This window comes from Narcine bancroftii, chromosome 2 (genome assembly GCF_036971445.1).
Source record: "Narcine bancroftii isolate sNarBan1 chromosome 2, sNarBan1.hap1, whole genome shotgun sequence".
Classification (NCBI taxonomy): Eukaryota; Metazoa; Chordata; class Chondrichthyes; order Torpediniformes; family Narcinidae; genus Narcine; species Narcine bancroftii.
In genome coordinates this window covers 332,367,529-332,382,070 of record NC_091470.1, presented here as the reverse complement: position 1 = coordinate 332,382,070, position 14,542 = coordinate 332,367,529, and the positions used below count along the sequence as shown (strand labels likewise).

General features: G+C 42.1%; 1 protein-coding gene across 2 annotated transcripts in view; it reads left to right on the top strand.

Moving 5' to 3' along the window:
• kif9 (kinesin family member 9) overlaps positions 1–14,542 on the top strand; it is a 158,235-nt gene that overhangs the window by 2,831 nt on the left and 140,862 nt on the right. For both annotated transcript variants that reach the window (XM_069922101.1, XM_069922099.1), the window contains exons 2-3: positions 6,037–6,138; positions 11,196–11,361. In XM_069922101.1, coding sequence (XP_069778202.1) covers positions 6,037–6,138; positions 11,196–11,361 — 268 coding nt within the window. The remainder of the gene's footprint in view (positions 1–6,036; positions 6,139–11,195; positions 11,362–14,542) is intronic.

Genomic DNA, 14,542 nt, shown 5'->3' with positions numbered 1-14,542 from the left:
AAAGTGGTATGCTTTGGATCTTGGGCTTCCATGCTTTGCTTTTGCCATCACTCTGATATAGGTTAATCTTGGTCTCATCTATCCACAAGACCTTTTTTTCCAGAATTCTACAGGCTTTTGGTAAATTGTAATCTGGCCATCATTTCTGTGGCTAACTAGGAATTTGAATCTTGCAGTGTAGCCTCTGAATTTCTGTTCATGAAGCTTTAAAAAGTCCAAAACATTATGGCGCCCTGAAATGAGGTGACAATGTATAAAAAGTGCTGTAATTTCTAAATGGTCAATCCAAAATGTATGCAAATAAACTTAAATAAAATTTGGAATGTTCCCTTTAATTACTCATGAATTGTTTGATTACAAATGTAAAACTGTGAAGCACAGGGTGCTAGATGGAGTAAATCACAACCTATAGAGCTTCTGTGAATTGTAATAAAGTATCAATTTAACAGCAATCCAGGCAGTGTCCTTCCATTCAATTATAGTTGGCAACACATTGAAGAAATGTGGGTGGATTTTGAAGTGCTGCATTGCCTTTCAAGAAGGCTAAAACTGTGCAGCACAGGAGCAAATAAAGGAAAAAAAGTCTTTGACCCAAACATTATTTAGGGCACTGTAACATGAGCTCTGACAAAAAAGGAAACCGGGGAGTGTTGCGTAAATAAAAGCTCACACTCGACTAGAGGGAGAACTAACGCTTTTATTAGCTTACAACACAGGTAGGGTTCATTAACAGACTTCAGAGGGGTTCTGGGTTTAGGCAGGAAACCAGGGATATATACAGGCCCCGAGGGGAGGGACTGGGAGGCGGGACCAGTCGTCAGTGCAGCGCACTTCTAGTGAATCCCAGTTCACTACATTCACCCCTTCCTTCAGAATTAAGGGTCTGTGGATGAAGAGAACAAGGATCAGAAGCCAAAAATATACACAAAAGAGAAATATTCACAATACTATTTATAGATTCAGGCGGTCCGGGTTGTCTGGAGATCCTGGTGAAGTGTCTTAGCACCAGAGGGCCTTGGACTCCTTGAGTCTCCTGGCCACCTGTGATGGAAGGGTAGTGAGCTGGGGCTCTGGCTCAACGAGAGAGGGGTGTTCACTCTCCTCCTGAACTGGGTCCCCTGAGGCCCTGAGCGGTGGTGTGGAGAAAAAGCTAAGTAGCTCATGGGGCACCTAAGGCAACGGTGGGTGCCAGGTCCCTAATGGAGACTGTATCCTCCCTGCCATCCAGATACTCCACCTAGGCGTACGAGGGGTTGGCATGGAACAATTTCACTCTTTCCACCAGAGGGTCTTGCTTTTCCTCACGTGCTTCTTGGGAAGGACTGGACCAGGACTAGTGAGCCAGGTTGGGGGTGTAGTCCCTGATGCTGACCTTCTATCGAATGTAAACATGAGCTCATGAAGAGTAGTACTGGTCGCAGTGCACAGTAGCGACCGAATTGAATGGAGCGCAATGGGGAGGACATCCTGCTAGCGTGAGGATAGAAGGCCTTTTTGCTTCAGGGTAAGTTTGACAGCCTCCCAGATTGTGGCGTTCTCTTTTTCAACCTGCCTAATCCCCTGGGGGTTGTAATTGGTAGTCCTGCTGGATGCGATGCCCCTTACCAGCAGGTACTGTCGTGGCTTGTCGCTCAGTAAGGCTGAGTCCCGGTCACCATGCATATAGCTGGAATACCCAAACAGGGTGAAAAAAAGAGTCTAGGGCCTTCATAACTGACTAGGCAGATGGTCTGGGCACGGGATAGTGAACAGGAAGTAGAAGTACTCATCGATGATTGAGAGAAAGTAGATGTTCCCGTTCGTGGAGGGGAGAGGTCTTTTAAAATTGATGCTGAGCCATTTGAAGAGCCTGGATGATTTAATCAGGTGCAGCTTGCACTCATCGCAGACCTGGCATGACCTGGTGTCTTCTATTGAGTAGGGCAAATTGCAGGACTTGACAAAGTGAGCCATGCGGGTGACCCCTGGATGGCAGAGCTCATTGTGTATGGTCCACAGTTGACCGGTGTGTGCGGAGGCATAGCATCCCCTGGACAGGGCATCTGGGGGGGTCGTTAAGGGCCCCTGGCTGGTAGGCGATGTCAAAACTGTAGGTGGAGAGTTTGATCCTCCCCTCCACCTAGCAATTTTGTCATTCTTGATTTTTCCCTTCTTGGTGTCGTTGAACATGAATGCGACAGAGTGTTGGTCCTTGAGGAGTGTAAATCTTCTACCAGCCAGGTAGTGCCTCCAGTGCCTTACAGTTTCTACAATGGCCTGAACCTCCTTTCCACAGACGGGTTCCAGAGCACATGGCCTTGAAGCGTCCGTGAAAAAAGCCAAGTGGCCTCTCTTCCTGATTGAGGGTAGCGGCCAGGGCTACATTCGAAGTGTCACTTTCTACTTGGAAGGGTACATTTTCGTCTACCGCGTGCATGGCAGCTTTTGCAATGTAACTTCAGAGGTCATTAAAAGCTGTCTGGGCTTCGACTGAAAGAGGGAAAGTGGTGGTTGTTGTTCAGGTTCGTGTGGGTCCCACAGGTAAGGACCAGACTAAAGTAGAGGTACAAAGCACACTTTTATTTCAGGGATGGAATTGGAACAACAGGGTCGATATGTAAAGCAAACTCCTACAAATACACAATATGCAGGGGAGAAAATTTACACTTTCAGATAATGAGGGGGGAAAATTGACAGAAACTGGGGAAGTTACAAAAGCATGCACATACAACAATCAGATCAAGATGATATTACGTGCCCCCACCCCTTGAACAGTACGGACATGGCTCTGCTACCTAGCCTCGAGACTCACCCCCACCCAGTACAGGAGCTGATACTTGAATGCCACGAAGAGTCCAAAGAAACAGAACAAAGTGGCACAAAGTCCTTTATAGTTCTGGGGGAAAAGCTGGGGGGCCAATCGTAAGGGTCAATGTGGGCCCCATTGGTTGCTGTGGCCAATGGCTCAAAGCAAAGTGCATATTGTAAGGGTCCCCTTGATGGCTTGGGATGAGTCCTTGACTTTGATTGGTGATTGGCAGGTAGTGTGTCCTCCAAACAGGAGCGCAGCAGTGCCATTTGATGGTGAATGCTGCCTCTCCGTTACAATGGCCTTTAAGAGGGGACGAACCTTGTCGGTGTATTGAAGGACCCACTTGGTGTAATATGAGAAAAACCCCAGGCATCTCCTCAAAGCCTTTGTGGTTCTGGGGAGGGGAAGCTCTAACAGGGGGCACATCCTATCAGGATTGGGAACAATGACGCCATTCTCCACCACGTAGCGAAGGATAGCCAGTTGCGTAGTCCTGAATACACATTTTTCGGAATTGTAGGTGAGATTCAGGGCTCTCACCGCGTGGAGAAAACTCTGGAAAATGGCACCATGGTCTTCCATGGTGTGGCCACAGATAGTGACATTGTCGGGTAGGGGAAGGTAGCCTTCAACCTATACTCATCCACCATCCTGTCTATCTGCCGCTGGAAAATAGACACCCTATTGTTAATACCAAAATGGACCCTCCAGAACTGATAAGAGTCGACCGTTAGCCTCAAATGCTGTGGACGAGCAGTCCTCAGAATGGATTGGCAGCTGGTGATAGGCAGCTTTCAGATTGATGGCCAAATAGACCTGATAATGTGTGATATGAGAGGGAGGAGGTATGCGTCCAGGAGTGTGTATCTGTTAATTGTTTGGCTATAGTCAATCGCTAACCTGGACTTGTTTTCCCCCTTTACTCTCCACGGGCTGGTGCTGGGTTTGATGATCCCCTTCTCCAGCAGGCGCTGGGTCTCTGTCTTTTATAAACTCCCTGTCTGCCGCACTGTACCTCCTGCTCTTGGGCTTACAGTCAGCAGAGAAGTTTGGGTTCAGCATGGAGAGGCTGCAAGTGGGTGCTGGTTCCGAACTGTTACTTGGGGAAGGGGACCAGAAAACTCCAATGTCACACTTTTAAGGTGACACAGGAAGTCCAGACCCAACAATACTGGAGCACACAATGTTTCTGTATCCGCGCCAAAAGGGACTGGGACGCTAGGAAGATTCAGTAATAGATGGGTACATTTTTAAGTGATATTTTTGCACAGTTTGTGAGTCTAGGAAACTTTCCGTGGAGTCTGCATCAATCAGGCACTTGGTCGAATGTCCGTTTACCTTCACCATCACCATCGAGTTGCTGAGCTGGTGAGGTCTATTTTGGTTGAGGACCAGCGATGCCAGTTTGCTGGAGACACCGTGTTCTTCCCTTGAGTGGCTCCCTCCGTCCTGAGTCGACCTGTGCAGGTAAGATGTTGCCGACCTCATGGCGCAGCAAGATGGCTACCCTCCTTCCTGCTCCTCTAACGATGATGGGGCTGAATTCAAAGATGGGCAGCTGCAAGATGGCGGCTGAGTATTTTCACACCACTTCTGTATGCGGCAGGTTGTGCAACAGGCGATCTTGGGCAAGTCCGGTACTGACCGTGCTGTCTCTTGCCGTAGAAAAAGCACTCTCGGGCTCAGAAAGCGGCAGCCATTAGAGCGGGGGCTGCTGGTCCTTGGAAGTGCTCACCCAAGAGCACACGTTTGCTGACATCGGTCGTCGTTCTTGAAACTGGCCTGTTCCAGTGATTTGGCCAGCTCGATGTAGCTAGCAAGGTCCTTCCTTCCCGATTCAAGCAGTCGCTGCTTCATGTACCTTGAGCGGACCCATGTGACTAGAGTATCCCGGATCTGTTCATCTTCCCAGATGCGACCTGAAGCAGCCTCATACTTGCACTTCTGAGCCAGCGTCCGCAGATCCAGCAGGTAGTCAGCAATCAACTCTCTGGGCCATTGGCAGCATAAGGCAAGCTGATGCCTCGCTAGGACCTCTTTCGGGGCCTTCATGTAGCGGCCCTTCAGTGCCTCGACAGTGAAATTTTACGTTGGGCAATCTTGGGCAACTGTGTATCCCTTCGTTCCTACCCTTGAGATGAGTGCCGACCTCTGGAGCTTGTCTGTATGGAAGATGTCCCTGATTGCGTTCAGGTAGGCCTGGAACCAGTCTAGCCAATATGTGAACAGGAGTTCACATGTCAGGGGACTGAGGGTCTAGTAACAGCATACTGGGCTTAAGCAATGTCGCCATCCTTGGTTGTAAGCTAATAAAATTGTAGTGTAGATAAAAGCTCACAATTGACTGGAGGGAGAACTAACACTGTTATTTAGCTTACAACACACGTAGGGTTCATGAACTGGCTTCAGAGGGGTTCTGGATTTAGGTGGGATACCAAGGTTATATACAGGCCCCTGGGGGAGGGGCCGGGAGGTGGGACCAGCACACTTCAAGTGAATCCCAGTTCACTACAGGCAGATAGACTTTTTAAATTACCAGAAGGTTTTTGATAAGGTAATTGCAGAAAATAAATGCTTGTGTGGTAGGAAACATGAATATGTTGGTCAAAGCATTTTTTAATAAAGAATGATAAGTGCCTGGAATTTGTTGCCATAGCAGATGACGACGAAAGCAGATGCAATCATGACATTTAAGAGGCATTCAATCAGGCACGTGAACCTACACAAAATGGAGAAATATGGATCCTGCGCAGGCAGTTGGGATTAGTTTAATTTGGCATCATGGTCTGCTCAGATGAGGTGGGACCAAGGGCCTGTTCCTGAGCTGTCATGTTTAGTACTGACACCTCCATTAATTTTATTGTTCAAAAAATTAATTTCCATCACATTCAATTCTCTTTCAGATACTCTCATTTACTGTTTTCCATCTTGCTTACAGGTACTGCATTCCAGATTACAACTATTCTCCATATTTTAAAAAAGTTTTCCCAATATGATCCTCTGTTTCTTTGAATCTGTGTCCTCTGGTCACTAAAGCTCTGCATTTGAGGCCTTCTTCAACAACTTAGTTATTCCGACAGTAAATATTATAGTCATTGAGGTTCAAAAGAACCTTGATTTATTCACTGATGTAACGTTAATAGAAAGGCTTTCTGGCATTATTGGTACTTTCACTTGACTTTGTGTTTTGAACCTGGAGGAATGTCAAATATTTTGTTCTCTAATGTGCTTTTCAACACTTTCAGTTTGATGTATGCAACAAAAATACAGGTGTGAAGGTGTTCGTAAGAATCAGGACAACGGACAATTTTGCCTCAGATATGATTGAATGTTGCCCAGACAATGAAGTAAGTAAAAAATACTGTAGAAGAGCATAGTAAGTTTAATTTTAAGAGAGAGAAAAAAATCAGTTGTCTTACTGGAGAATACAACAATTATTACTCTAGAAAAGCTGCAGTTCACCACATCTGGCCCCATGTCAAATTGTTTGCCAGTTTACTTCAGGCTACCTCAGGAGAATTAACTCCTGTGATTTTATCAATTATAATATGCTGCTACTTGTCTATTAAGAGGCCATTGCAGTATGATTCAAAAACAAACTGCAGAAAGATTTTGATTGTTATTTTGGTAGAAATTTTCAAATGATCATTATTGTCAACCTGTGTGAGGTAATACATTGGGACGGGTGGGGGGGGGGGGGGGGGGGTTGGTGGCTGATACAACAAAGCAAGGGAACATTCAAAACTTTGGATTACTGAGAGGTGTGAAGGAACAGGACATTGCCAGAATTAGAAAATTGCAATTGTTGAAGGACTCAAGCCCAAAACGTTGGTTACGCATCTACATTTTTGATACATAAAGTAACAGCTTTGTTTTTACATCAACCACAGTGTCTTTTGTTTGTTTTTAACCATAGATTCAAAATAATCAGTTAAAAAATTAGATGAGAGATGGGGGAAATTTGCCTGAATGGGTGGTAGAATCAAGAATGTTCAATATATTTGAAAAATATTTAGATGTGTAATTACAGAGTTGGAAAATACAGTACAGGAAGGAGAAATTAGGTTGGGTGGTTCTTGTCAGAATCAGTAGACGAAATGGCCTGTTTAGTCAAATATTTTCTATGGGTATGCTATGGAGCATTACAGGATCCCAATACATATTGAAGAGATTAAGTAGATACTTATATAAGTTCTGATTAATTGATACCAAATCAAAGATCAAAAAGATGGTTTCCAATGGCTTCCTGTGTCATACATTTTCTTTGAATCTATTTGTATGTTTATTGGACATAACAAGTTCTATGGTTTGGTCATTCATGTCCTCAAATATGTTAAAAAGCATGGCAGCCATTCTAAACAACCATTACAATAGGTTGATGGGAAATCCCAACTGATTTAGTATGCTACAAGAGAAGATGGTATTACTTATTTTCTGAGCTGCTTTGACATTTATTTCATAAAGTGACTCCAAGTGTACTGTTCAGATCATTCATAATTCTCATTTCCTCTATAACCCCTTTTTGTCATCCAGTCTGATGTGAGTTTGCTTTCATTGAAAGACTCATAAACAGATGGGTTAAGTTTAACTCAAAATTTATTAACAACTGTGATAATATAATTATCTCCATAAACTCAACACCAAAATATAAGCCTTCATGGCAACTATATACTAACAATGGATATTTATGGTGTGTATGTAAAATAAATACTCAGACCATTACAATCTAAGCCCAAATGCCCCAAAATAAGGTCCCAAAACAAAACCCCAAGTCAGCTTTATCAAATAATTCAGTCAAAAGGACAGTCCACAGAATCTGGTCTCCAGGCTTTAATTGCTTAGTTCAATTGTGCACAGGTCTTTGAGTTGAATGTGGAAAAAGTTGACTGTTATCACTGAGCAGACCTATGACCTTGGCAGGTGAATACAGGAGACTTTCCTTCATTTCTCATGTGGTAACGACCACCTTCAGTTTTCTCACAAGGGAGTATCTTACAGTGACCTCCTAGTCCCTTGCACTAAGTCCGCACCTCCGAAGCCGCCTTTGGGGTTGCACCAGGTGACCCTCTGTCACACAAAGTCTTCTCCGCCAAAACCCTGCCTTGGGTTATACCAAGTGACTTTTGTCACACAAAGCCCTCTTCTTGAAAGGGGCCTGGAAAAGCCCAGGTTGGACACGCCCTCTAGGAATCAGAGTGTAAAATCTGCTGTCAGATCAGCAGTGCTGGCACCCATGAACAGAGAGTTCAGCTTCCTGCTGCCAGGTTAACACAGTGACAGTTTGTTCCTCCGAGCGCTCGATGGTTTAACAGCCTCAGTGCATGTCTTCGGCACTCTTGATTGGAGGAGAAGGGTGGACAGCTGCAGGCACACTCTCAGCGAGCCCACCAGCTTCAATGCACAGCTCTGCACTCCATTCAGCTGTTCACTCTCGCAGCTTGCTGCTCCGGCATTCCACATACCGTGCACTCCTTTCTCCCGCTGCATAGTTGCTATCCCTGGTCAGAAATAAAACTGTCTATTGTCCTTAACACTGTAAACTCAGATATATTATTGTTATCACCTGTTCCATCTTTGGGATACTAGATTTTGGTATTGTGAAATTGCATCCACTGATCTTGTCTTCCTTGAGATGTTCTTTGAAATACTGTTTTTGATCTAGCTTTGACACTCGGCTGCCTTAATGTCTTTTTAAAAAATATTTTATTTAATATTCCATACATGCAGTAACTACAATTATTATAATAATACAAATATAGAAATAAAGAACAAATTGATTGCATACATGATGATTTTCAACCCATCCCAAAAACACTCCCTACCCAAGCAAAAAAAAATATAAATTGATTAAAGAAAAACATTTTTATAGGTATAAAAAGATAAGAAGAAATAAAAAAGAAAGTAAAAAAGAATCTTTAGATTGTAGAGAGAGATGTCATGCAGTATAATTAATCAGTTCTAACATAAACATAGGAGAATTCTGCAGGGCTAAAAGGATAAAAAGGATATCACTACAAATTCAATCCTGTTATTTGAGTGTATGGGTGCCAGACTTTTAAAACAATTAAATTATAAGTAATGTTTTCCATAGGAACACAACTGAATTTCAGCATGCCACCTTGGCATAGTTAAAGCTGTATCTGATTTCCAAGTAATTGCAATACATTTTCTTGCTACCATTAAAGCTAATTTAACAAATTTTAAATGATAAATTGATAATTTCAAATATTTCCTGGTAAAAGTAAATCAGGATTCAACAGAAAAACAATTCCTGCAACTTGTTCCAAAATGTTACCTATATAGTCAGCCAAAAAGGTCTCATATTGGGACAAGACCACTTTGAATGTATAAAAGATCCTACATCTTCACCATATCTAAAACATTGATCTGATCAATCTGATTTCAATCTATTCAATTTCTGTGGTGTAAGATATAAATGATGAAAAAAAAGTTATATTGAACTAATCTATATCTTTGTTATTAGTCATACAATCCCTACATAAATGTTTCCATAGTTGTTGGTCTATTATAATATTCAAATCTATTTCCCATCTGCGTAGATATATATAATCCTAATTTAGGAGTTCCTGCTTGTAATAATGAATATATCAAAGAAAAATTTTTTAACAATCCCTCTCCTAATAAGAAGTTCTACCTCAGTACATCTAGACAGAAACATTCTTGGTCCCAACTTATCGCTCAAATATCCTCTTAGCTGAAAGTAGAAAGAAAGAGTATTATGTAGTTTCTCAGTTGTTCAAATGACATGAATTGACCTCTTTCATAACAATTTTCCACATTAACAATCCCTTTACAGTGTAGCGGGGTTGCTACTGTGATAGAGTATATAGATATGTTTTTGGGAGATAAATTGGGAAAGGTTTGTTAAATTAGATCACACACAAATGCTTTAAAATAGATCTTATTTAAAATACTGGAGCTCTGCCCCATGCTAGATATGTCAGGGCCAACAGTCTTTGCAAGAGCTTTGGAGAGTGCCCAAGAAACTTCACTCATGGATTTTTGTTTACAAAAAGGCAAAAGATGAAAGATCTTGTTGAAGGCGCAGATTGTCTGGAGCTGTTCTAAGAGGTCATGTGGTTTTGCAAGCAGAGAGAGTCAAACAGGCTTTCTCTCAGAGAGAGAGAGAGAGACACACACACACACACACACACACACACACACACACACACACACACACACACACACACACACACACACACACACACACACACACACACACACACACACACACACACACACACACACACAGAGACAGATCAGCAGCTGGGACTGGAACAGGACAAGCTGGCAAGCTTGTGAAAAACCCCATTTGGAAGACAGGTTGTAAGTGCTTGATTCAGCCTGGTCAAAGCTCTTGTGGTTCATGCAAGAGGAGAGGACTGGCTGTCTAATGTTTCACTTGGAATAAGAGAAAAAAAAGGCATTCTGTGGTGACCTGAAAGAAAGTGGTGATCATCTGAAGTACCCTGAAGGGGCCAAGTTTCATCAGCAAGATACTGAAGTGTCCATCGTACAAAAAATCTCTCTGAAAACCGACAAGAACCTTTCTGACCGGAAACCATTTGCCTTTCAAGCACCAAAGCCTGGTTAACTTAATAAATGTTAAGTTCTGTGCACAATATAAGAATTGCCTGCAACCAGTGAACTTGAAGGAATGAGAAGTGAGATTAATGTTTTAGTCAATGGTTTGGTTATGTGCACTTGGCGAGATTTAATAAAATCAAATTCATGGGATTGTAATGAACCAAGGACTGTAATGTAGTGAGATGAAAGAAAGATTAGATGTTGGTCTTTGAGCAACATTTGGCTTTGATGGAATAATGAAAAAACTAAAGTCAGAGTAATTTTATGATGTGCACCAAGAAAATATCCACCCAAACCAAGAAAATATCCACCCAAACCAAGTTGTATAAACTTTAACAATGAATTCGGGTTTAGGTTGATTCAGCTGTGTTGACCTGGTCATTACTTGAAATAAGTCAGATTGTTTTATTTGGTATTACCATGTATATCTTAAGTTCTTGATCAATAACAATCCATGCATGGAATAGCAACCCTCCCCACCCACTCCCCCACCAACTTTTCTGCAAGTGTCGTCCATTTGGATACAGAACAAAAAGCTTGAAAATTCAAGGTCATGTCACATTCAGATTGGTTGATATTAATCTGGTATTGGTTCAGATGTTACTTTTGTGCTCAGCAGACCTCTTTCATACTGCCATCGGGCTTAATGGTTCCACTTCATCTGAAAGTTTTATTTAAATGAACTGTAAATTAAACATGATATTTATTAATCAAATGTGTTATTTTAAACTTTAGCTTAACACTTTCCAAGTTTATACAGATCATTTTATTTACTTTTAACATATTTTGTTTCCAGAGAATAAAAATTCACACCAAACCAGACCGGCGTAAGGAGGTAGTCAACAACCAACATTCTGATTGGTTATTCAGAGTTGATGGGATTCTCCATGATGTGCCTCAGGATGTAGTGTATGATGCTGTTTCAAAGAAAGCGGTCTCCAGTACAATAAATGGTTTCAGCAGTACGTAAATTTAAATGTTCTACTTGGGAAAACGTTCACCCAATTGATTTTCATGAGGAAAGGGATCTTCTTGCTAATGTCTTTTGTTGACTTCAAAAGGAATAGAACTTTTGTTGCCAGCATTGAAAGAATAAAAACACAATGCTGGAGAAACTCAGCAGGTCAAACAGTGTTCTTTATATAGCAAACATAAAGATTCATAATCAACAGAGGGGCATATGCTCAAAACATTGGCTACATATCTTTATCTTTATTATATCTTTCTTCTTTCTTTGGCTTGGAACGATATTCGTTAAATCATGGAATCCCTTATAGCATGGCTGTCTGTGGACCCCAAACTGCTAAGGGGCGGGCTGATGACAATCAGCCGGTGACCCAACTCCCCGCTGCCTGACAGCCCCCCTCCCCACTGCCCCTGCCGCCTGGCGCGGGACTTTGGGGCAGAGGCAGCCACCACGGAACGTTGGGGAAGGGGCAACATGCGCAGGACTCCGGGGCAGGGGCAAACCCAACATCCCACGCCGGCCACCCCTGCCCCGACATCCCTCAGTGGCTTCCCCTGCCCTGACATCCAGCATCGGCCGCCCCTGTATCTGTTCTGCGACTCGGCTGTAATGCAGTATGAAATCTTGGATCCCAACTACCGCATTCTAATAAGGTTTTACTGTATACTGTATGACCTGCTGAGTTTCTCCAGCATTGTGTTTAATCACAGTGTCTGTAGATTTTCATGTTTTACCTCTCTCCACATATTGAAAGAGTAACCTGTTCCTACTGAGTAAACATGGAAGTTATAATTGGCAGTGCATGTATGGAAACCCAATTTTGCAATAGATGCAATATGTTTGAGACTCGTGCACTTGAACTATGAATAATATGATGTGCTCTAAGTTAAAAATTCCCTAAGATGAATAAAGTGACTTAACAAAACTCAGGTGCTAAAATCACCTAACCATCATGAGCTTAATTTATTTTTTTTGAGGAGGTAGCAAAAGAAATTGATGAGGGTGGGGCAGTAGATGTGGTCTATATGGATTTTAGCAAGGCATTTGATAAGGTTCCCCATTTGGAGACTCATTCAGAAATTCATGAGGTATGGGATCCATGGAACTTTGGCTGGGTGGATTTAAAAAAATAGGCTTGCAGGTCGAAAGCAGAGAGTAGTCGTGGAAGGAAAGTATTCTGCCTGGAGGTCAGTGACTAGTGGAGTACTGCAAGGATCTGTTCTGAGACCCCTGCTCTTTGTGATTTTTATAACTAACCTGGATGAAGAGGTGAAGGATGGGTCAGTAGTGTGCAGATTATACAAAGGTTGGAGGAGTTGTGGATGGAGCTGAATGTTGTTGAAGGTTGCAAGAAAATATAGATAGAATGCAGAGTTGGGTGGAGAAGTGGCAGATGAGATTCAATCCAGTTAAGTGTGAAGAAATGCATTTTGGAAGGACAAACCAGAAGGCTAAGTACAGGGTTAATGGTAGGTTACTTATGTGTATGGATGAACAGAGGGACCTTGGGGTTCAAATCCATGCATCCTTCAAGGTCGCCGCATAGATCGATAGTCTAGTTAAGAAGGGCTATGGGATGCTGGACTTCATTAATAGGAGGATTAAGTTCAAAAGTAGAGAGGTTGTGTTGGAATGGTGAAGAGGAGATTTACCAGGATGTTGCTTGGCTTGGAAATGGGTTTTATGAGGCAAGGTTAGCAGAGCCAGGACTTTTCTCTTTGGGGAATAGAAGGATGAGAGGAGACTTAATAGAGGTCTACAAGATTATGAAAGGCATAGATAGGGTGGACAGCCAGTGCTTGTTTCCCAGGGCAGGAATAGTAAATACCAGAGGACATGTGTACAAAGTGAAGGGAGGGAAGTTGAGAGAGATAATAAGTTTTTTTTTAATCAGAGAGTTGTAGGTGCCTGGAATGCCTTCCCAGGAATAATGGTGGAGGCTGAAACATTAGGGGATTAAGGCACATTGATGGAAGAAAAATAGAGGATTACAGGATAGGGAGGATTTAGTACTTTTTTAAGGAATATCTGGGTCGCACAACATTGAGATCTGAAGGGCCTGTACTGTGCTGTAGTGTTCTTTGTTCGATACTACACCTAAAGTAATGCATACAGTTTTAGAAGAAGTAAACATCCATTGGAAGCAGTTTAGAGAATGTGTTCTTGGTTGACTTCTTGGATGAAGGATTATGTAATATTTTTAACAGGTTGGGATTATGGTCTTCAAAATATGAAAGAATGAAAAATTATCTTCCTGAATCATGTAAGATTCTCAGAGGAATTGAAAGTTACTTTCCTTCATGGGAGAATCTATAAGACATAATTTCAAAATAATGTGGAGATGAAAAGGAATTACTTCTGTGTGGAATTATTAACACAGTGAACTAAAATGTTCACCCCCCAGAACTTGAACATATTCAAGGTTAAAATCAATAGTTGGTCCATAGGAGTATTGGGGTTTATGGGGAACAGCAGGAGAGTGGCACTGAAGCCATAGTTTAACCGTGATCTTGTTCATTTGTGAAGCGGTCTTAAGAGGACATATTATTGGAACATATACAAACTTATTCCTGTATTCAAACCATCCGTTCTCACCTTGGCAGATTAGATAATAGTCTTAAAGTAAATTTTCTCATCTTTTATTTCATTCCTTCCCTGACATTAGAGTGAAACAATGCCAAAATAACTTAATCTACATTTCCTAGGTTCAAATATACTGTGTTATAATGAGTCTGAGTTGGTCTGCTTTTCTCCTTCCCAACAACACGAATAAGTATTCATTTCCAATTCATTCTCATATGTGCCACCTTCTTACCCGTGCATATAAACACCTTCATTAAAGACCTTGTTGAATTCTAAAACAACAGAAAGTGCCTAATTTATTTCTAATCCTTGTTTTGTATTCTTCAATGTTTTGTCTGTATTCTTCAATGTTTTTACCAGACCAATGAGCCTTATTCATAATAATTTATGTATAGCCCCTTTCTGATTTTGAAAATCAGTGTATTTATATCTGCAGATATCCCCCCACCCCTTAATGATCCTGATGGTTACATGCTCAAAGTTTGGCTTTATTTATGCAAACTCCCTTTCACACTGGCATACCCACCCCCCCCCCCCCCCCCAAGCAGTGAGCAAAAGAACCATACAAAGTCGAAAGTGAGTTGAACCAACTG